At 36.8% G+C, this 25,389-nt stretch overlaps 1 protein-coding gene across 1 annotated transcript in view; it reads left to right on the forward strand.

Annotated features, from left to right (window-relative positions):
* Window positions 1-2,100: 2,100 nt before the first annotated feature.
* sptlc2b (serine palmitoyltransferase, long chain base subunit 2b) overlaps window positions 2,101-25,389 on the forward strand; it is a 29,586-nt gene continuing 6,297 nt past the window's right edge. Inside the window, exons 1-9 of the mRNA XM_081379199.1 lie at window positions 2,101-2,327; window positions 11,198-11,392; window positions 13,185-13,339; window positions 14,980-15,128; window positions 15,625-15,749; window positions 19,272-19,365; window positions 19,693-19,798; window positions 21,368-21,587; window positions 21,679-21,805. Of these exons, the coding sequence (XP_081235325.1) occupies window positions 2,181-2,327; window positions 11,198-11,392; window positions 13,185-13,339; window positions 14,980-15,128; window positions 15,625-15,749; window positions 19,272-19,365; window positions 19,693-19,798; window positions 21,368-21,587; window positions 21,679-21,805 (1,318 nt within the window). The 5' untranslated portion in view covers window positions 2,101-2,180. The remainder of the gene's footprint in view (window positions 2,328-11,197; window positions 11,393-13,184; window positions 13,340-14,979; window positions 15,129-15,624; window positions 15,750-19,271; window positions 19,366-19,692; window positions 19,799-21,367; window positions 21,588-21,678; window positions 21,806-25,389) is intronic.

A 25,389-nucleotide genomic window follows, 5' to 3' on the forward strand; every position in this document is an offset into this window, starting at 1 on the left:
CGTTTTGAGAGAAACATTTTTTTTTTTTTAGAGAAAATGTTTTCACACTGATAGCAAAAAATATATATATATGAGAGTTTTTTTCAAAGTATTTTGAGAGAGATTTTGTTTTTTCTCAGAAATAATAAAAAAAAATTCTAATTTATATTTTTTTTTGTTCTGAGAAAATACTTTCTCTCAAAACTTTTTTTAGTCTCAAATATTATTATTTTTTGCTATTGGTATGAACTTTTTCTCTCAAATATTTTTTTTTTCTCATAAAATGCTTTTTTGCTATCAGTGTGATAACTTTTTCTCTCAAACTTTTTTTTCTCTCTCAGATCATTTATTTTCTTGCATGTAATAAAGACACAATTCTCTCTCCATACTAAAAGGGCAATGCAAACCAAGAGCTACTGAGTTACAGCATGGCAGTTTTTTATATACATTCTTGTTTATGTTGTGCTGGCTATTATTGGCAGTCATCTTGGATTTATACTGATACCTTGTGTGGATGCAGAATCATGCAATAGTTTTCTCTTCTGCATGCCATTGTAGAAATGGCAAATTTGCAGTGAGCCATGATTAATACATTCTCTGAGCGAAAGTAATAATGGGATACCAAAATAAAGAGAGTAATATTCAGCTGGACATGTGATCTTTACATTGCAGCCCCCATGAGGAAAACTCACTGCATGTCAAATAAAATGTCAAATATCATCTAATTGTATATTATATTAAGTACATAATGATAAAAATGAGTGCACTCTTGAATCTGCAAGCCTTTGACCTGAGATTGATTGATTTTAAATTTGATTGTTTTTTTTCATATAATTATTATTTTATTATCTGTTTTGTTAAGGTTTGTTGAATATATAGCAAAGACAATCAGAATGATTCAAATTGTGCTGAGGTTAAATAAAAGCACTCATTTTGATAAAGAAAATACGTTATCTTTTTTCCCCCACTGTAAACCCTAATAAATTGGCAAAACTCAAAAAAAAAAAAAAAAAAATTAAGGCAATCAGTTTCATCAAAATTTGTAAGGTAAGAAAGTTTCAGTAAGCAGAACGGTTAGGTTTTTATTTTGTAATTTCTCTTAACTTGAAATATTAGAATAAACTAAGCTAACTCACACATTTCATTCACAAAACTAAAATATTTTAAATAGTGAAATAAGTTAGCTTTAACTAAATAATTCAATAAATGCTAACTTGCTAAATGATACCACAATGCTTTGATATCATTAGCATACCATAGACATTTCTGAATGAGTTAACATATAGCTACCTGAAAATACCTCAAACCAAGCTCATGCTCTTGTCACCATGCGGTGGCAACCCCCAAAAACCCAACAGAACAGAAACTCTTCTATTAGCTAAACATTAAACACTACTTAACTGCCCACTTCACATTAATCTTGCAAAAAAAAGTGACATTTTAAATGTTCTCTCCCTTTAGAGTGTTATGCTGGGAAATATAAATACCAGCCCAGTTTTACTTCAATTTAAGTATCATAAAACTCAAAACAATAAAACAATTCTGATTACTTAAAATGTGTTTTGTGAACTCAAACCAAAAAGAAAGTTCTATATAGGTAATTAGATTGAACTAATTTGTTTCATTTAAGTTTACCCTACTCAGATCAATTAATTATTTTGAGCATTACGGTTTACAGTGCATCGTTCAACGCGTATTTTGTACCTCATTTATGAAAAGTGCCTAGAGGTGCTGAAACTCTTAAACTCTAACTCTTTTTTTTTATTATTATTTTTTTAAGACATGAGCTTATTTTAATCATATACAAGAAATGTTAAGTTTCATGGTCTTTTTCACAAAACAGATCTCATGCTTACACCCAGTTTGATATTTAACGTAAAGTTAAGCCTATGTCAGAGTTTTACTCTCTAGAGCTTATCTCGTATCCAATAAAAAACGCGTAATATGTGACGTAAGACAGAAGGTTGGTTGGTTCACGCCCCCAATGACTTAAATCGGATAATAAATATTCATTAACAAACCACCACGCTCACAAAATGTCCATCAACCCCATTGGCTGTGAGTGTATGTGGAGGGCGAGGTCTTTCCAGTAATCTAGAAGTGGGCGTGTATTTGTCATTCGACGGTTTGGAGGATACGGGAACTCCAGTGAGAGATTAAACAAGTGAAGCAGGAGACCACGCACTCATCCCCGGCCTGCCATGACGCAAAACTCCGCTAGTAAGCTTCTAAATGGAGACACCGTTCACCGGACGAAACAAGACAAGAAAGTGAGCGGAAATAGGTTCGTGAAGAGCCATTGCGTGTTCCAGCAGCAGCAGAAGAGATACCGCCGCCCGGCGGAGAAGGTGAGGCCGCCTCCTGCCATACACACACCCGGAAACACGCTCCAGTGTACACACACAGCAGCTGCCACTGCTGTTTACTATGGTTACAGTAGATAAATACATTCTGTTTCATATAGAAATTATAGTGAGTTACGGGTTTTGTTATAGGAATGGAACGTTGATCGTGTTTATTTTCGTGTGGGTGCGGCTGTGGGTGTTTGGGTGTGTGATCTCATTAAAGTCTATCATGGTTTCAGGAGTTTTCTTCAGTTCAAACAGTTAACCAGCCGAAATGGAAATAACTAGAATCTTCTTTACACGCCTATATATTATATATATGAAAAAAAAAAAAAAAAAAAAAATATATATATATATATATATATATATATATATGTATGTATATGTATGTATATGTGTGTGTGTGTGTGTGTGTGTGTGTGTGTGTGTGTGTGTGTGTATAAACAAACTAAAATTCCAAAATCATAATTTTATTTATATTTTTTTGTCATATTTTAGTAGCTGTTAAGTTAGTACATTTTATTTTTTAATAAATGCCTGGTCGGAAATTATAATTTTAATTGTAATTATAATGCTTATAATTAACTGAAAGTAATAATAACATTTAATACGTTTAAAATACAGATTTCATGTGAAATATATATATATATATATATATATATATATATATATATATATATATATATATGAATATATACAAACATATTCCACAATATAAACTATACAGGGATCCTTCTCATGTGGTACAACTATAATATTAGAGGTTAAAATTAACAACAGAGCCCAAACTGTTACATTCTGCTATTCATTTTCTGAAATAATAATTACACAAAAATAAAAAAATATTAACTGTTTGCACACAACTCAGTTGCACATGGTAGTTTTTCTAAACGCTTTATTTTTATTCAAATTTATTCAAACATACATATACAGCTGTTTCATTGATGTCTTTCTGCAGTTGAAACAGTGATTGTGCGATTACATGAGACATGACACATTTCAGTAAGTTGTACTGTATCTTTTAACATACCTTCTGATGTTCATTCATGTCATAACAACTTGTATTAAAGTGCAATAGATGTTACGTCACATTAAGAGCATTAAAACACCCTTTATTGTTTGACTTTTTTGATAAAATGGACAGAATTTGAAAGCTGAGACATTTCTTATCACAAGTAACAAAGCTCCTTGTTATTATTGGATGGGAGGCGCAGCGGACTACACATAATGTTTGGTGTAGGGAAAACCACAGATCTGGCAACCCTGGCTTGAACCACAAGTGAATCATAGGGTCAAATAGAGCCTGCTTTAACGTTGTTATTTATTAACTGATAATGTGTTATTGTCACATAGACAGCCCTAAATTCAACATGAGACATTTTCTTCACACACAGTATGAGTTGCAGTCTGACACGTTTTCCACCTCCTTTTAATTGACAGGATATAATCAGCCCTGATCATTGGCTGTTTTTAAACAATCAGCCAATGAGTGAAAATAATTGTTCGGCCAATACCGATCGTGCATCCTTTTGAAATTTACTCAGTATAGCAAATTTTTTATATAACCTAAAGTGCCTTATTGCTTTTTCTTAACAGCTAGGATACTATAAAAAATATTGATATTTTTAAGCAAAATGTTTAAGTGCCATTCTTTTGCTAGAATAAACTGTCCTTTCCCTGACCTGTAAACTGAGATTAGTGGTTGTTCTCTATTGGTCTTGAGCACATAATTTGTTAAACTGCTGTTTCTTGTCATAGCTGCTACTTTATTGTGAATTTTAACGCAGTCTGAGCTCCATATTAACCAGTCAGCATCAAGAACTGCCCGTTTTATAAAATAAATTGTTAGTTAATGTTAGGGCTGTCACTTTACGTTCGAAAATCGATTGCACAATTGATCGGACCAACCAACGCAAGTTTCGAAAACGGAAATAGGGAATCGATTTTAACGGTCTTTTCTCAGAGCGTGTTCCAGCTCGTCACGATACGCCCGCAGCGAACGCGCGTCACACAGCAACTGCAGGTTCTGACAAACACGCATAACAGCAAATTATTCTTCTGCATAATGTTTCTCTTTTTACAACAAAACTGTGAATTCTGCCGGTATGCAGACAGTCTCATGCAACAGATTTGGGCTACAGTCTACAATCGCCTACGTAGGCGAAATTTATTTTACATTTCTAATCATAAACACAGCCACGTTGAAGACTGCAGTAATGTTTTTCATTTATGTTATGGCAGTCCACTCTGCTTATTGTTTTCGAGAATGTTGCACTCCTGTTTGTCATTGTGCACGAAACTTCACGCCAATAAATCATCAGGAATATTTGCTGACTTGTGAGCGTCTCAAGCGCCCTCTTTACGTTCGTCAATGCCTGTTAGTTGTCCGTGGATTTGCCCATATTTGGCGTTTAAAATGGAAACGTCTTTAGACATGGAAAATCGATTTTACAATCGATTCAATGAACACTTAGGCTATGTCTCAAAAATCGAACAGGATTTTTTCAGAAAAGTGACAGCCCTAGTTAAAGGGTTAGTTCACCCAAAAATGAAAATTATGTCATTAATGACTCACCCTCATGTCGTTCCAAGCCCGTAAGACCTCCGTTCATCTTCGGAACACAGTTTAAGATATTTTAGATTTAGTCCGAGAGCTTTCTGTTCCTCCATTAAAGTCAATGGACGTGTCACTGTTCACGTCCAGAAAGGCAATACAGACATCATCAAAGTAGTCCATGTGACATCAGTGGCTCAATCTTAAGTTTATCAAGCGTCGAGAATACTTTTTGTGCGCAAAAACAAACAAAAATAACAACTTTATTCCACTATTCATTTCCTTCTCTCTGGGCCTCGTAGTGTTTTTGTGCAGTGTTGCACGTCATCACGCATCACACATGACCAGCGTCGGCCAATAGTGAGCCTACGTGGTGACGTGCAACACAGACACGCTGCGCAAAAACACTACGAGGCCCAGAGAAAAGGAAATGAATAGTGGAATAGAGTCGTTATTTTTGTTTGTTTTTGCGCACAAAAAGTATTCTCGACGCTTGATAAACTTAAGATTGAGCCACTGATGTCACATGGACTACTTTGATGATGTCTGTATTGCCTTTCTGGACGTGAACAGTGACACGTCCATTGACTTTAATGGAGGAACAGAAAGCTCTCGGACTAAATCTAAAATATCTTAAACTGTGTTCCGAAGATGAACGGAGGTCTTACGGGCTTGGAACGACATGAGGGTGAGTCATTAATGACATAATTTTTATTTTTGGGTGAACTAACCCTTTAATGTGCATTAAAGTAGTTGAATGTGTAGCCTACTGAAACTTGGCTTTAATATATCTTCAAGTATTTCACATTTAAATGTACATGAACTGAACATTATATAAGGTTTGTTAATGACTTGGTTATTATGAAGTTATTATATACTGCCTACTTTTAATGCTCAACATGAAAAGCCCATTAATGTTATTTTAAAGCCCATTAAAGCAGACCATAAAATTGTGATGAGTGGTTAAGAGATGGATAGATTGAGTTGTTTGGGGTTAGTGTCCACTAGCGTTTGCTTGTCTCTGTTTTGCATTGACACAAGCTTGGAAAATAACAGTGTAGTGTTTTGTCATGTAACTGGAGAGAGCAGCGCTTTGTTCTTTGCAACCTGAGGATGTTTGCCCAGAGCACATGGGAGCAACAATTTTTCCATGAAAATGAGCGTGTTGTCAAGCTAGTTTTTCTCTTGTTGGGTCATTGAAATGGACCTTTGGGTCAGGTGTGCTGTGAAACATTGTTTTTTTATTTTTAAGCTAAACGCAAATGCACACATGCACACACCATAAGTAGGTCTGGTCAGTATATTGATTTTATATATATATATATATATATATATATATATATATATATATATATATATATATATATATATATATATATATATATATATATATATGATATGATATGATATTTAATAAATTGAATTAAAATTTCATTTCCAAAAATTATGTTAACATTAGATTCCTTTCTGTGAATCAGTTGCATAAACATAGCCATTGTGTTAAGACGGTGTCTTAAGTACTAGTATGACCAACTAGCAGTTAGTCAAGGGGCAGTCAGACTTACTTTTTACTATCAAATTATAGCCTACCAATCTAAGTTTTTATGTAACTGACTTAAAGGGATAGTTCACCCAAAAATGAAAATACTGTAATTTATTACTCACCCTCATGTCGTTCCAAGCCTGTAGCCTAAGACTTTTATTCATCTTATGAACACAAATTAAGATCTTTTTGATCAAATCTGAGAGATTTCTGTCCCTCTATTGACAGCTTTTACTAATCCATATGAATTGAGTGGTTTAGTCCAAATTTTCTGAAGAGACTTGATCACTTTATGAACAGATTGAATTCAGGCTTTTATTCACACATTGATCAGTGAACTTAAACAGGAGCTCAACCGAACCTGCTTGACGCGCGAGAACAAACCTCTTGCTGAAGCTCAAACGTGCTGCGTGACACGAGAATGAACCTCATTGGTTCTTGCTGAAGCTCAAACGTGCTGCATAACACAAGCTAAAGCTCAAACGTGCTGCGTAACACGAGAATGAACCTCATTGGTTCTTGCTGAAGCTCATTTGTGAAGTGTATTTGTGTAGTGTTCAATGTTGTTATCGATAGAGATACGTGGATGGGTTAGGCTATTATTTCTTCCGCAACCGCATCACAAAACTCATCATCCGCACCAACGTATTTTGACCAAATTTCAAAGCTGCACCCGCCCGCCATCCGCTCATTGTTTTGCGGTCTATGGACGATGCAATGCTCTGCTGATGCGAGCCGCAAGAAAGCCCTTGTCTGTTCTAGAAAGGATGCAGCAAAGATATTTAATGCTAATGTATGAGGCATAGGCCTACGCTGAGTTTCATTCATTTACGATGAGATGCACTCTAGTTTACAATGCAATGCAAGTGAATGCGGCGCACTGGCGCCTCCATGTCACGGTTATTATATTGTCTGCTATATTTGCTTTTTATTTAATACATGCAATTGATTGATGAAACATTTATTAAAATTAAGATACAAATTGTTCAAAACGAAATTCGCTTTAAAGAAAGGCTTTCTACAAAGCAAAACTTAATGAAGTGGTAAAAATCATGTCTGACGATTTACAAAACAAAACTTCATTAAGTGGTAAAAACCATGTCTCCTGATATATTGCGCATCTTATGATCCTATCTTTTATTACAATTGTTTTTGAGCTAAAATGTAAAACACATCATATAGGCTATATACACGCTGTAGCCTATTTGTTTCTTTTATCAAACATGTTTGGGGCCAGTCAAGGTGTGGGTAATCTGCACGATCAGTTATCGGTAATGATACGTTGTTTATTATTGCAAATGTTTATTGCTAATATTTATTATTGCAAATGCTTTTCATTTGTTTAATAAATCTCATAATGATGGCACATCACTATATCATAGTCATAGCTTGTATTTCTATCTCAAATGATTGGCGGTCGGTCAGGGGGTACTTGGCAAAGAATCAAATACAGTTGGAAACAACGTAGACCATTAATAACACAGACTGTTAACAATTGTTTTTAATTAGGCCTAGTATTTAAACATTCTCTATGATAAAAAATGTTAGTAAAAAATATTTTAATAGCACGGTTTTGGCGGTTATAGAGTTCTAATGATGATGTTCAACTATAACCGTCTGTCTCATGGTTATATACTAACCGTCACACCCCGTCACACGTCAAGTGAACATGCTTGAGCTTCTGTTTACCTCAATTGATGTGTGCGTTGATGAATGATTTATGTGAATAAAAGCCTAAATTCAATCTGTTTATCATATAAAGTGATCAAGTCTCTTCAGAAATTTTGGACTAAACCACTCGATTCATACGGATTAGTTTTACAATCTCTTTATGAACTTTTTGAAGCATCAAAGTGGTATTTGCTTAGCTGTCTATTGGAGGGACAGAAATCTCTCAGATTTCATCAAAAAGATTTTAATTTGTGTTCTGAAGATGAACGAAAGTCTTATGGGTTTGCAACGACATGAGGGTGAGTAATTAATGACAGAATTTGAATTTGTGGATGAACTATCCCATTAAAACAATTTTGAACAGTCTTAAAGAAAAAAAAATGTGATGACTAACTTATAAGACTAGTCTTAGCAGTTTATGCAACCAGCTCTAGGCCAAACTGTCCGTTACAATGAATTGATTAAAAACCAATTCTGAACAATTTGTTTCATTGTTCAAAAATGTCATGACAGTCTCTATGTGGCATTTTTTCCATGTATTAAAATGTTTTAGTAAAACATATACAGTATATAGGTAAATATTGTTGTTAATTATCATATATTGTTGTATTGGTGTACAGAAATAAAAAATTGTTAGCTAAATAATAATCTTTGTGTTCCATTTAGTAATAATAGTGTTGTAAACATGCCTTTATTAATGATAATTTTTAATTTGTTTTGAATTAATTTTAAATTCATTAACGTTTAAACAGAAATTTAACAACTACTCAGGACACCCTATCTGTCTGTCAATCTGTCTGTTTTGTGTTGTCAAAATATGGATATTTCGATATGTATTGATACTGAAAGCTTAAACAGTTCCAATACTCCTTTTCTGGAGTATTGATACACTGATACCAGCTGCATTTTCTCACTCCCTCTTCTCTCCGACGGCATATTGACACACACCCACCTCCTCACACTCACTCGTCTCATTCGCTTCGGTTGAATAGTGCTTGTATTGCACATTATTTTAGTCATTCCCACAGGTTTCGCACTCACACCAAAAGCGCACACACCAGTGATCTATATACAACCCTCTACGCAAACCTTGGCAATAGAATTGCCATTGGCTAGTCAATTTTTTTGTTTACTCACCAGATTGATATACTATTTTGCACACACACACACGCACACACACACACACACACATATATATATATATATATATATATATATATATATATATATATGTAAATATAAATATAAATATAAATATGAAGACTTCAAATGCAAAAGCCTCTTAAGTCCGTCTAAAGTTTTTGTTTAATATTAACATTTTTATCAGGCTCCTCCTATAGGTTTCTACCCAAGTACTGGCATTTCTGAATGGGCTGAGGCTGGGATTTAGTGAGTTAGAAGTGAAAGTATTTGATGAACATATAGTATGTGTAGAGAGCATTCACTCTCATTTTTAACAGAGGTGGCTTTTAGAGGCTTTTGCATCGGGTGTCTTCATATACTGTATATTAGGGGTGTACCGATACACGTATTCGTATTTTACCGTTAGGTACGAGGCTTTCGGTTTGGTACGCATTACGAACCGAACGATACGGTGGCCAAGAGGTGCTAAACAAATCGCAATCATGAAAACACAATAAACAAATCCAAAAACAAAACTACAAACTATAAACACAATGGCAAGTCTAAAAACAAATTTGCCTAACAAGTAGAACGATTCTTTGGACCATTTTCCCTGACGGCGCGACCAAAGCGTTGCCCAACATCACATTAACAAAAAAATGTTAGCTAACCGCTGGAATCCTCCTCACACAATGGACAGACGAATATGCATAGTGTCTCTCTTGGACAATATATCGATGGAACTCTCGTATGCATGGATCCAATGTCAAGACTGTGAATTTATGGCATGCTGCTTTTGATATTGTGTAAACTTTTTTAACATCTGTATTTTTTTATTTTTTTTGTCTACATTGTGTTTTACTTTTTTTTTATATATTCTTGAACTCTACCAAGGGTGGGATGGGTTCCAGATTTGTATAGTTGCTTTTTGCTTTGTATTTTTGTGTTTTTTACTTTAAAAAAGAAAACTCAATAAACAGTTGTTAAAAAAATAAATCCATAAATATACGGATAAATGTAATAAATATCATTAAAATATATCGTCCAGCCCTACTATAAGTAGTTTCAGTAGTTTGAGGTAACATTACTTACCCATATTTAAATAATGGCTTTGTCTGCCTTGTTTCAGGGAGGAACAGTTTTGATAACTGACTGACTGGCTGGGTAAATAAGACTTCCCCATATTTAGCAATGTAGGTTTTCCCCACAAAGCCTTTCATGCTCAGCGCTTCCACAAACTGTGTTAACCCTGTGACGTGCTTCAGCTTTACGCAAGAAGGCTGATTCAGGATGTGGAACAGTGGGATCAAGCCATTCGTTACCGGAAGGACAGGTTTTAGAGTAGGGTGGCCGTGACTTGATCACATGCTGTGAGCAGTTTCAGTCCAAACTGGATTTCACATTTTCCATAGAGAATGTGAGTGAGTGATTCAACTGTTATTTAGTTATGCAATGGACTTCTTGCAACTACTTCTGCGTTCTACTTATTACATTTCAGAGTTTCCGGTAACAGTGTTCAGCGCACCTACATACATGAGAACACAGATTACTACTACGTTTATTTATGACTGTCAATTTATTAAAACAATTAATCATGTTCACTGCGTTAACATGAATTATCTTGACTTGATCCTTCTGAAATGTTCCTATAAATATATATTTTTCTTTCAACTGTGCATTCTGAATAATAAATAAATATATTTCCCCACTAACCTGCCGCAGTCCAGTGCTCGTCTTCTCATTAACAGTGTTTTTCTCTTACTGATCATATTTCATACCTGTTGAGTTCACATTTTTAAATTAATTTGCACACAGCGCTACTGTGGACAAGATTACTGCGGACAAAATAATCTTCTTTTTTATCAGATTAGCTGTACATTTTTTTTATATTTTATTGTGTGCTTTGGTTTTAATTATGTGGCACACTTTGTAATTAGGCCTAGTTGTTGTATGTTTAGATATCCTTTTTTTTTCTCCCAACAGAACCATCATGCTTCATGCGCTTCACCGCTTTACAACAAGCCGTTTGCAGAGTCGTTTGAGGAGACGCCACTACTGGTGGCCGTCCTCACTTACATGGGCTACGGCATCCTTACCATTTTTGGCTATCTGCGAGATTTCCTGAGGGACTGGAAGTTTGAGAAGTGTCATCTGGCCAGAGAGAGAGAACAGCAGAAGGTAGAGTTAAAAGATCATGATTTGTGGTGCTTTCCTTATTACCAAAAATTTATTTAGTTTTGCGCTGAATAAGCCATTTCACAAAACAGATTTTAAAGGTCCCATGACATGAAATTTTCACTTTCTGAGGTTTTTTTAACATTAATATGAGTTCCCCTAGCCTGTATATGGTCCCCAAGTTTCTAGAAATTTCAATCGGTGTAAATCGAGCTTTTGCTATCTTTCTCTGCCTTTGAGAAAATGGAGGCTCATACGCGCTGATCTTGAATCTCCTTTTTATGACGTCATAAGGAGGAAATGTTACCTCCCCTGTCTCTGCTTTGCCCGCCCAGAGAATATTTTCCACCCATGAGAAAATGCGCTAGGAAGTAGGAACGCGCACGCGCGATTTTAGTTTGTCCACGAGAGATATCATGGCTTTTGAGCGAGCGAAGCATAACAATTGCTCAATAATTGTACAAATGAACACCGAAGGGTCAATACAGAGCTGGGCTTGCTGAACGTCTGAAACTAAAGTCTGGATCACTCTCTTTGGCTCAGCTACACACCTCGGACAAGTAAGTCAACTAATGATATAAGTGTGTTGCTTTACTGTTTATGGTTACCTAGATTGTTACACGTAGAATGTGGCTGTAACATTAGCTATGCAGTTTATGTGTATGAATACACACACTGTAACGCGAGTGTTGTACATTTCTTTGTTATTTGGATAACCGTTTTCCTGTTGGTTATGGCGCGCGCGATATCTGCATTTCAAGATCGCAGAGATTGATGTAATTGTAATAAGATAAATAGAGACGTTACAGATCTCTCATGAAAAGGCAACAGTAAGTTAGGTTAGCGTTAGCTACATGATAATAACTGTAAACCATCCGAATAAAGTACCGTATCCAGACATAATATTTTAAACTAACCATTCGGAAACGTCCTGCTGGAGCCGCTGAGTTGCAACTTCTTCATCTGTTGCTTCTCCATCCGGATCAGATTCTGGGTCAAACTGAAATGCTTGAAAGACTGCGTGTCTTGGTGCCATTGCTATAACAGTTATCCAACGTAAACATGGTACCGTTGCGCAAGATGGTCAAGGCCACACCCACCCTCCACCTTGCGCCGCCTTTCTCCTCCTCATTATCATTTAAGGCTACAGACACTGAAACGGCCTGTCTGAAGGAAGCTCATTCTGGGACTGGCTTGTAGTGGCTATAATTCTGCACCGAGGCTGAATTTTTGGAAAGAGATTTCAGATACAGTACTAGGGACCACTAAGGCCTATATTAAAGCCTACAAAAAGTAGCATGTCATGGGACCTTTAAATAAAGTCAAGACAAAATAACAACTGAATTTACACAAAATTCCCTGTTCAAAAGTTTGCATGATTTTTGTCACCTGGATGTTCAACGGCTGTTTTTATGTTTTGTGATAGCTGTTCATGAGTTCCTTGTTTGTCCCGATCAGTTAAACTGTCCACTGTTCTTCAGAAAAATCCTCCAGGTCCTGCACATTTTTCTGTTTTTCAGCACCAATTTCCAGCAGTGATTGAATTATTATGAGATCAGTATTTTCACACTGAGGACAATTGAGGGACTCTATTACAAAAGCTGTAAATATTGATGTTCAAGAAGGCATTTGTCTTTTGGGAAACATGCAGCTATCTTATGTAGCTTATGAAGAGCACTGCTAAACAAAAAATAAGAACTTGTGGTCAAAATAAGAACATTTACCTCAATCACCATGTTCAAATGTTTACAACCCTGGCTCTTGTTATATTTTTCTTTTGATGTTGTGTTCCCAGGATTTTGTTCCACTGTACCAGGACTTTGAGAACTTCTACACCAGGAATCTGTACATGAGGATCAGAGATAACTGGAACAGGCCAATATGCAGCGTCCCTGGAGCCAAGATGGACCTGGTGGAGCAGGTCACACCTGACTACAACTGGACCTTTGAGTGAGTGTTAAATTGTGCTTACGCCAGGACATGATCCAGTCTACCAGATCCCGTCAGAAGACATCTGTTTGTCTGAAATCTAAAACTTATCAACAGGGTTTTGTCTGGTACCCTAAACCAGTTAAACACAAGTTTGTGATTTCCAAACTAGTCAGCACGAAGTGATGGTAAATATAAGCAGAGTTTACTGAAGGATCTTAGTTGCGTCTTTCTTCGTCTGACCACTATAAATGTGACAAGTGTTATTTTAGCAAACCAAAGGCAATGGAAAATGACTGCTTCACAACATCATGCTGTGACGTTAAAACCTTGACAGGGCTTGACAATAAGGACTGCCCGATGGCCCGGGGCCAGCGTGAAAGACACACGGGCATGTTGACGGAACTTGCCCGATCGGGCCAGTGCTGCATCTTCACAGAAGTTGATCATTTGCCCATTTTTAAGCTTTGCCCATTTATATTCAAATATAATATACATATATATTATATAATATATAAATACAAATATTCAAGCAAACGTAGAAACGAAAGTACCCACGTCTCTCAGTTTAGTACTCGTGGGCTAGTCATAAGTTTTGTGTACGCAGCAACACGGATCCAGAGCGCGCAAATACTTTCACGTCTTTCTAAGCTTGCACAGACATATACACACAAAATTGTAAAATTTTGTCGAGTATCATCGTAAACATAGTCGGTTATGTCATAGGTGAACCTAAACATGTGAGATAAGATGCATGTGTATCAACATTGTATCCATGCAGCTCTTAAAGTGACAGCAGCCTAATATTCCTGCTGTTGACTGTTATTATATGTTAATCAAACAAAAGACAGAAAAAAAGCACTCACTGCTCTTGACTGAATAACTGTGATAAAGGTTTATCTATATTTATGCAGTGATATTTTATAGTTGATTACTATTTCTGTACCTGAAAATCTAGTTTAGACCTACATTAAAAACCTGAAAAGTACTGTTTATCTCATTGGTATATGTTTGTTCTGTTGTATTTATTTGTGCTATTGCTCATAATGTTCTTATTTTAGTACTGACTGTCTTTAACATTATTTAACATTTATATTTTAGTTAGTCATTTTTGGTGTCATAACCTTATTTATTAAGATTACATGGATCAAAAACAACTAAAACAATAACTAGGCCTACTTTATTTAATTTAATTATTTATTACTTTTTTTTGTGATGGGGCCAATTTTGGCAGAGCAAGTAAATATTTGGGCCACTTGAGATGGAAACCTTTTGCTTATTACTTTTGAAGGAACCACAGAGCACAACATAAGATTACTGGAACAGTAATAGAAAATTATATAAAATGATTCAAATGAGTATATATATATGTGGAAAGTAATAAAGCTTAAAAGACAAAACAGCAAGAATGGATATGTTTGTCGTCTTCGCTTTATTTTTCACAAAGCATTATTTTGTTTCGCTTCAGCTATAAGACATCCACATTTGGGGGCGGAGCAATGAAGGGAGGGGTGTGTTTGATTGGGTTGGTTTCAAATATCAACAGTGTTTCTCAGAAATCGCTTACTGCACCTTTAAAGGTGACGTCTGTCATTGTTATTAGTATTAAAATTAATTAGTATTTTTCAGATGCTCAGGTTATTCCATGTTCTTTCCTGCAGACACACAGGGAAGGTTCTGAAGGATGTTATTAATATGGGCTCGTATAACTACCTGGGCTTTGCTGAGAACTCCGGCACATGCGCTGACGCTGCCTCTGAGTGCACTGTGAAATATGGTGCGGGGGTGAGCAGCACCAGGCAGGAGATGGGTAATAAATCTCTCTCTATCTTTACAGCCGTTACTTCTCTGGTTTAATAGGGGACAAATAATGGTCTGACACTTTTGGGGTAGGTTTTAAATGACCATATACTTGGTCCTCTTATGATATTAATCAAGACTTTGTTCTAAATTTTACGTTGTCCTGATAATTTTCTACCCTCTCACTGACCCTTAGAATACTTATTCATTTATTCAGTTTCTGTTAGACACATTTATCCCATGGAATGAGGATATGCTTTTATGGTGAAATGGTGGATAAGAAATGTGCAGCACTATGAAAGACTCCTATTTCTTATCAGACCTTTATCATTGTGTCCTTGCAACATGTTTGGAGGTAGAGTGCTAAGAGAAGCTGATTTTCATTCCTTTTTTTAAACGTGTTGCTCAGTTGAGACTTAAAAAAATATTGGAGTATGATGCCTGCACAATGGATCTATAGTAGTTTATTTGTGTTGCATCATTGAGATATTTGTTATATCTTGTAGGAACTCTTGACAAGCACGAGGAGCTGGAGAAGCTGGTGGCCAGGTTTTTAGGGGTGGAGTCATCCATGGTGTTTGGAATGGGCTTTGCTACAAACTCCATGAATATTCCTGCGCTGACGGGAAAAGTAAGGGTATTATTATAAGCTCAAACATTAAATCAAATGGAATGCTACAAATTTCCTTTTCACTTCAAAACAAAGCTGGGTGGGAAGGAACATTGGGGTTTGGCCATTATGTTTTTGTTCTTTTATTAAAATACTCCCAAAGGCCATATCTGTTCCTTGACAGATTTCTTTGGCTCACACTGGTATTTTGTCATGTAACATGTTCTTGAAAGCCTTTATGCTTTAGAATGTATACACACATTCCTGGTTTCATTCACAAAAGATTTGATTAACATTCCAACTTGTCCTGCCAAATATAAAATTAAATAACATTTTTCCCCCACCTGGAAATCCTGTTAAATCAGGAAAAGAACTACCGTATTTTCCGCACTATAAGGCGCACCGGATTATAAGGCGCACATTCAATGAATGGCCTATTTTAGAACTGTTTTCATACATAGGGCGCACCGGATTATAAGGCGCACATTCAATGAATGGCCTATTTTAGAACTGTTTTCATACATAGGGCGCACCGGATTATAAGGCGCATAGAATAGAAGATACGTTTGACTGGGTTTGCGTTATGCATCCACTAGATGGAGCTGTGCTAAAGAGAATGTAAACAAAACAGTCAGATAAAGTCAAACTTTATTAAAGCAGGGCTCAGTAGTTTCGGGATTTCTTCGCTGTATTCTCGCTTTTTGCTCGCATGTTTCTCTCTAGAGCTCCCCCCACAGCTTCGGAATAGATATTTGACAACACTGTTGTAAAAACTCGTTGGCGATTCTCAGACACCAGAGGCTAGTAGATCAACGACATCAAAGCAGATGGGACATTCTTTAATACGTCTTCTTCATTCGGGTTCGAACAGCGTGAGGGAGCGCAATAATGACAGCATTTTAGCAGATTTCTTTTGGCCGTAAAGCAATTGTTTACATCGCGAGACCTGATATCACGCGGTACTTCCTGACGCGGCGGCCGGCGGCCCGCCGGCTCAAAGTTGCAAGTGCGGATTTTCCGCTCACGGGCACCAGGGGGGTGCGAAACGACCACCATTCAACCCGAAATAAGTAATATAACCATTCCAATGACTCCGAAGCTGTTCAGTTAAGGTAAAAAAGTTACTTAGATCACCTTTAAGCGTTCTGACAACTCCGTTCACTACCGGTGTTTACTGACTATGGTAGCCGTAATGCTGCAAGCGGTGCGGCTTTGTAGTTTACCAGTCGTACTGAAACATTTTATTATTATTAAATTATTTTTATTGGTTTTTCATACTGAAACATTTTGACAGAGCGCCTTGAGTGCCGTGTACAACCAGTATGGATCAACCAATTAACCAATTGATCCATATATAAGGCGCTCCGGATTATAAGGCGCACTGTCGTTTTTTAAGAAAATTAAAGGCTTTTAAGTGCGCCTTATAGTGCGGAAAATACGGTACTTCAGTGGGCTTCAAAAGTACTCATTGATTTTGAATGTAGGATACAAAATGTAGTATAAAGAAAAAAACAAAATCATTATGATGTTAAATAAATTCTCATTGGACTAAACGTAAGGCAATATAAACAAGAGCTTGATGAACTTGAAAACATTCTGTTATTTTCAGAACTCAAAACTTCCATAAGGGACATTTATTGTAACTGAGTTGCAAAATTCTTTCTGAAAGTTTGCAATTTCTTGTTATAAACCTGAGTACATTGACACATGACTTTCCATGTAAATGACGCTTAATCTGTGTTCAGAAACTTGATTCATTTTGTCATTGTACCATTAATCCTAAACACCAGGGGCCTCATTTATAAACGTTGTGTACGCACAAAAGAAGGCGTACGCCGCTCTCTACGCAATAATTGGTATTTATAAAAAGCAAACTTGATGGGAAAATGTGTCAAGTTTACTCTGACCCAGGCGTAAGCACAAAAAACAGGTGAAATGAGAAATGGCGACACCATCGGCAGATGGAAGAAACACGTGAAAGTGTGTGAAACTAGACCGTTGTGTAAAAGAAATGGCAATAGCCTACTGCCTCTCATAAATTACATGAAGACTTCACAAAGCAAGCCTTACAACAGCCTACACGAACACCCGTTTGATCGATCTGCAGTGTAAAACAAACAAAATCAAACGAAGATTACAACAGAATGCAAATTAACACATATTTGCAAAAAGAAAAGTGAAATATGCTCTGCAATAATATTGGCATGTTATGCAATTCATCCTCATAACACATCTGTAGCTTGTCAGATGCAATCAAATGGATGGTAATAAAATGCCATGATGCCATCACAATGCGTAATGATGACCATAGGTAATGACGCGCAATGGCTGATCTTGCGCTCTTAGAAGATGTGGCAACTGCCCTCCAAACAACATTTTACTCCTCTTTTCCACCTCGCCAACGATAATTTCTACTTCACATTAAGTGAAGTTACGTTTCTTGGTTTTCCTCTCAGTGTTTGCCATTATTTCGCAATCGATGAATATTAACTTGTGGGCGTTTCACAGACTATTTATGGGCAAAAGCTGCGCTACATTTAGAATTGATTGTGATTTATTAAGGGAACACTGCGTAGGATGTGCGTGCGCACGGTTTTATAAATCCGAATATTTCTGTGCGTACGCATGTCCTATGTTTCATCCGTACGCCACTTCTGACGCAAATCCTACGCAAAGTTTTATAAATGAGGCCCCAGAAGAACTAATACAATTAAAGGTGCAACTTTTGGCCCTTTAGCTGTTAAAAAACAAAACTGCATGCATTTTGCGTAAGAACATTGTTTTGGTTGTGCTTTGGCTCTGCGTGACTCTGCAGATGAATATGGTTCTTTCTCATAATTAAAAAAGAGAGAGATTATCCTACTGCTCATGAAACATTCACTACTAGGGTTAAGAGGAATAACCAGTTTGATGAAAAATATCTCAAGCTGACTTTACTGTAGCTATACCCATTTATAGACATATTACTTCCTTGAAAATAAATTCCAGCACAGCTTTACAACAACAATTATTAAATGACCCTTCACACTAGATAATGCTTAACTGTGAACTCTGTTAGAGAGTAACATATGACAATGTATCTGTTCAATAAAATACCTCGTTCACCTGTTGAGTAATAACGTTCACGGGCGAGTGACGCATGTGCGCAATTTCCCAAGAAATCCATCCCGCCCAGTCTAAAATATAAACACTTTTAATAGGCATACCATAGTGAATCAGGGTAATTTAAAAACACATTTTGGAAGAAGCATTGATGATTATTGACTCGTTATTTAAATTTTGAACAAAAAAAGTTCCATAGTGCAAACCTTGTGCTGTTACTGGTTATGTGTAGCACCTGCAACTCTGCATATCCTTCTGAAGAATCCCAGTTCACTGATCATTTGAGTAAAAAAAGGGTGAAACATTTTTATTTATCTTCTCAACTCAGCACTGGGGACTTCAGCCAACCATTTTAGTGTTATTTAATGTGCATTCTTGCGTTTCATTCAAATTAATGTATTGGTGTGTGTGTGTGTGTGTGTGTGTGTGTGTGTGTGTTAGGGCTGTCTGGTCTTAAGTGATGAGCTCAATCATACGTCTCTGGTTCTGGGTGCCCGACTCTCTGGCTCCACCATCCGTGTATTCAAACACAACAGTAAGTTCATGCAAATTTTTTGCCCACACTGAAAGTAAAAGCAAAACAATCAGAGCCAAATTGGATTATATTTGATGTTATACAGGATTGTGGACCAATGTGAGTTCACAGTCGGCTGTGCTTCTCCCTCATTACTGAACACTTTTGTTTGCGGAATAAATTAATCATAGGTGATAAATGTACAGGTGAATAGGCATTTTGCCAGTGTTAATGAAAATAATGCAATAAAATTATGCCTTGCTTTGTTTTGTAAGCTGCTCGCTAAGAACAGCATCTGCAAGTTGAGAAGCCTGGTCATAAATAAAAAAATGTAACCATTATTTTCAGATATGCAAAGTCTGGAGAAGTTGCTTCGGGATGCTATCGTGCACGGCCAACCTCGAACCCACCGGCCCTGGAAGAAGATCCTCATCCTCGTTGAGGGAATTTACAGGTACAGTAGACGTCTTTTCCACCCGTCTTTTCAGACTTGAGCAGTAACCTGATGTAGGGGTGGGGGAAAAAATCGATTCTTAGATGAATCGCGATTCGGGACGTGGACGATTCTGAATCGATTCACAAATGTCAAAAATCGATTTTCTAAAAAAAAAAAAATTCTAATAACGTAACATTGACGGAACGCAAAAGGCGGAACTCTGAAGCGGACGTGCACGTGCGCGGACAGTCTGTGGCGTGCACATAACAGAGACGCGCACATAACGGACGCATGATGGCTAAGCGCCAAATGTGCAATGCCAGTCACAAAAAGTTACATTTTGACTGTAAGTTACTCTCTGCAGATGTTCATTCACTTTCTTTGTATAAGCTGTTTTTGATTGTGGTATACAGCAAACATAACATAACATAACAAGTCATAACTCTTTATTATTTAGTTGTGTACTATAAGTCAAGAGCGACTTTGTATGTTACTAATTATTCAGAATATGCATAAGTCCACAAGCATTATACGTTATGATAGCTTCTGGTACATAATTCTATATTTTTGAACGAAAACTGTTTGTGAATTTGCTACAGCAAAATGTTGTTTTTTTTGTATGAAGGATTATATTGCTAATTGGAAATAACAAGAGGATGTTGGTTAGAAGTCTATTATTAAATGCTACTATGCTAGAGATTCAGAATATGCTGAAGTTTGTATTAATTTACTACAAGTATGCTGCTAGTACAAGCACACATTTATTTTCCTGTTGGTTCTCAGCAATGTTGGGACATATGCTGGCAAATGTAACCTTACAGTTGACTTGCCAAATCACTTCCATTTGTTTTATTAATAAAATTAATATAGGAAGTATTAGAAGTAATGGTCGTTATGGGTCATCATAAATACTTTGCTTTAAAAGTACCAAGTAAAAACATTTTTTCAATGTTTTTGATAAAAGGCACTTCCCTGAGAATTGAACTTAATAAATGTGAAAAAGACACTTTAATGTCTGTCATTATATTTGTCATTCTGTATAGCAAAGCAGATGAGATCATGATCAGAAACCTGATTAGAAATCATTATGAATAAAATCGAATTGTTTTGAATCGAAAATCTTTTTGAATCGAAAATCGATTTTGAATCGAATCGTGGCCTCAAGAATCGGAATCGAATCGAATCGTGAGATGGTAAAAGATTCCCACCCCTAACCTGATGTGATTTGTGCAAAAGCATATGCAAAGGAAGGCTGGTTTGCATACTTTTTCTGGTTTAGAGGAAGGCCATTTCATTATTATTGTCTAGGAATTGCTAGAGGCAAGCAATAATAATAATGATATCATATTTACCACATGTACATTCATTGTAATGCCGGAGGAGGATAGGATGGAACAATGTTAAAATAAAGCTGAAATGTAAATTTAAGTTACTGTTTTATATAATCTTGTTGTTGAAAAATATTGTTAACTTCCTGGCTATCAAACAGTTCAAAAGCACAACATCATAAAGACTCTATTTTCACATATTGCAATATCTAGTCCTCTATTGGTATGCATTGTTACACCTGCGTTCCTCTTCTTTTAGCATGGAGGGCTCAATAGTACGACTTCCTGAGGTCATTGCCCTAAAGAAAAAGTACAAAGCTTACCTGTACCTGGATGAGGCGCACAGCATCGGGGCACTAGGACCAAGAGGCAGAGGTGTGGTGGACTACTTTGGCCTGGATCCATCTGACGTTGACATCATGATGGGCACTTTCACCAAGAGCTTTGGTGCTGCTGGAGGATACATCGGAGGAAAGAAGGTTTGTCGACAGTTTAGCTGTCAATCCAAATTCCAGAGTTTATAAATGGCGTAGTGAATAATTCTCTCTCTTTTTATTTGTTTGTTTATAGGAGCTGATCGATTACCTCCGGTTACACTCTCACAGTGCAGTTTATGCTACCTCAATGTCCCCACCAGTCACCCAGCAGATTATCACTTCTATGAAGTGCATTATGGGAGGGGATGGCACCACATTAGGTGAGTTTAGAATTTTATTCAAGATCAGTTCTAATAAATATTACTTGGGTGGAATAATCTTTGTGTGCGTTTTATTCAAAATATTATTTGTAAGGTAATACCTAATATAGTAGTAATAGTGTAATTGTACAGGGTGGGCCATTTATATGTATACACCGTAATAACATGGGAATGGTTGGTGATATTAAAGTCCTGTTTGTGGCACATTAGTATATGTGAGGGGGCAAACTCCTCAAGATGGGTGGTGACCATGGTGGCCATTTAGAAGTCGGCCATCTTGGATACAACTTTTGTTTTTTCAATAGGAAGAGGGCCATGTGACACATCAAACTTATTGGTAATGTCACAAGAAAAACAATGGTGTGCTTGGTTTCAACGTAACTTTATTCGTTCATGAGTTATTTACAAGTTTCTGACCACTTATAAAATGTGTTCAATGTGCTGCCCATTGTGTTGGATTGTCAATGCAACCCTGTTCTCCCACTCTTCACACACTGAATGGCCCCCAAGGTCTCCTGATCTGACCCCCTTAGACTTTTATCTTTGGGGTCATCTGAAGGCAATTGTCTATGGTGTGAAGATACGAGATGTGCAGCACCTGAAACTACGGATACTGGATGCCTGTGCTAGCATTTCTCCTGCGGTGTTGCTATCAGTGTGTGAAGAGTGGGAGAACAGGGTTGCATTGACAATCCAACACAATGGGCAGCACATTGAACACATTTTATAAGTGGTCAGAAACTTGTAAATAACTCATGAACGAATAAAGTTACATTGAAACCAAGCACACCATTGTTTTTCTTGTGACATTACCAATAAGTTTGATGTGTCACATGGGGCCCTCTTCCTATTGAAAAAAACAAAAGTTGTATCCAAGATGGCCGACTTCTATGGCCACCATGGTCACCACCCATCTTGAGGAGTTTGCCTCCTCACATATACTAATGTGCCACAAACAGGACTTTAATATCACCAACCATTCCCATGTTATTACGGTGTATCCATATAAATGGCCCACCCTGTACATTTAAAGTCTGTAATGTCAAAAAGAGCCAGTAGATGGCAGCATCAACTCAGAATACTGTTGAAAAATTCAATCCAATTATGTAACCAAGGCCCAGTTCAAAAAGTTTAATTTGGATCAGAATAATCTAGATGTGGAAATCCCATGTTTTGCAATCCAGGATCAAGTCAAATCCGTCTTACTTTTGTGCTGTTTTTTCAAAGCAAAATAGGACTAGATCACCACTTTTTTAGATGAAATCTGGATTTACCCGTGCTCTAAATATGGTTACATTACACAATGTAGGCTGCTAGCTATGTAAAGAACTATAAGTGTTTTATTTGAAGAGAAAGAAAACAACATAAACCAACAAACTTCTCCCTCCTTTTCAAATTTCTATGAACAGTCAGACCCCTACAGAGGCACTAAAGGGACATGGTGATGGGGAAAAATATATATTTGAATGCTTTTGCATTTTTTGGCAAAAAGTTTTGCATTCTTCCAAGAAACTTTGCACTCATTGGCATAGAACAAACGTATTGAGAGTGAATGCAACATTTCTTGAGAGAGTGCAAAAGCTTTAAAATGAATTTTTCCTCTCATCTCATATTTTTTTCTCCCATTACCATGTCCCTTTAGCCCCTCATGTGACCCACAATTAAAAACAAAGATATACCTACTATCTTTATTGTCCATTGTTTAGGATCACAGAAGATGGTTTGTTTTGTAATATACACAAAAACACACAAGAAAGTACAGAGGTGAACAGCATGTGAGCCAAAGTACATCATGCAACGATGTTTGTTATAATAATAATAACTTTATTTATATAGCACTTTTAAGTGTTTCACAAAAGGCAAAAAGACAGGAAGAGCATAACAAAATATAAAACCAAGAACAACATAATTAATACATAAAAATAAAAACCCACAAGAATCTAAATACTTCACAAAGTAGTAAAAGCACATTTATACAAATACGTTTTTTAAAAGAGACTTAAAAACAGACAAAGACCCCATAGATCTAATCTCCATTGGCAAGCTATTCCATAACATTGGTACCCTGGAAATCCAGAGTTCTCGCGAGAGCACAAGTTAAATTTGCTCAGCGAGTTTACTCTGGCGTCGAGTAATGATGCTCATTAAATAGCCTATGCCCTTGTATCCGAGCTGCACCATTCACATCGGGTTATCTGATATAGGCGGGCCAGAGGCGAGCTAAACAGATGACGACAGCGCTGTGACGTCGAAGTCATTAGTAAACATTGCAAGATGGCTATGGATGAACACCAGATGTTTGAAACGGCTTTGGCCGCTAAAATGAACGAGTTAGACTTGGCTTTTTATCTAAAAGAGGAACAGAAGACGGCGCTCGAATCGTTCCTTTGCAAGAAGGGTGTTTTTGCTGTTTTGCCGACTGGATACGGCAAGAGTCTAATCTACCAGTTAGCTCTGCTGGTAGCTAAGCGTATGGGGCTTGTTGTGATTGGTCGTAGTGTTATCCAATTGCGTGCAGTGAGATTTTCAAATGCATGCTTGGTGCCGCCCCTCGAGCTGGCCGATTTTCATTAGTCGATGCAAGACCATTAATCTTTCAGATTTAGGTCTGGATTTCCAGGCTATAACATTGGTGCCTTCACCGCAAAAGCTCTATCACCTTTTGTTTTATCTAGGTCTTGGAATAGCCAACAATCCATAATGTGAAGATCTGAGACACCTGACTGTTTCATGAGGTCTAAAAAGTGAGGTCTAAATACTTAGGTGCCAAACCATGAAGCACTTTGTATGTCAATAATATTATCTTTAAAACGATCCTAAAATGTACTGGTAGCCAATGTAGTGAAGCTAAAACTGGACTGATATGATTAAAAGATCTAGTTTGAGTCAGTAATCTGGCAGTAGCATTTTGTCCCATTTGAAGCCGTGATAAAATACTTTGATTTAAAGAAGAAAACAGGGCGTTACAATAATCCAGGTGGGATGAAATAAAAGCATGACTAAGCATTTCTGTGTCTTTAAATTTTTAAATCTGTCTCAACTTGGAAATATTTCTTCACTAATAAAAACAAGATTGAACAATCGTATATGATATTCAAAATTTAAAATAGTCAGTGGCATCTGAAATCAAGCTTGCATAGCTATTAGCAGGAATTATTTGCGTCAATTTACTTGAATTCCTAGAACTTCATGAAAATTTCCAGTGTTGAGATGTGCTAATTATCTGCAGTCACTCAATCTTTTTGAGTTTGTTTAGGAAAAGTAAACTCGATGACTCAGCGATTGGTTACACATGCTTCACAACTTCATCTCTGCTGACAGTTTGAGGCAGCAAACTCAGTTTCACCCCTGATTGATTCAGCAGGGCGTTCGTTTGGAAAACCACATCTATACCCCAAACACACCCACACACACACACCGTGTCTGGAAACTCTTCAAGCCCTTTTGAGGCTTTAACGTGAGAGAAAGAGGGGCGAGCTTTCCTCTTTGTGGGATAATGGATGCTGATGGACCTTGAAGACTTAATGAGTTCCTTCAGTGCTAGGGCAGTATAGTTCTTGAATGTGTTGGAGAGGACTTATGGT

Source organism: Scardinius erythrophthalmus (genome assembly GCF_964197995.2).
Source record: "Scardinius erythrophthalmus genome assembly, chromosome: 11".
Lineage (NCBI taxonomy): Eukaryota > Metazoa > Chordata > Actinopteri > Cypriniformes > Leuciscidae > Scardinius > Scardinius erythrophthalmus.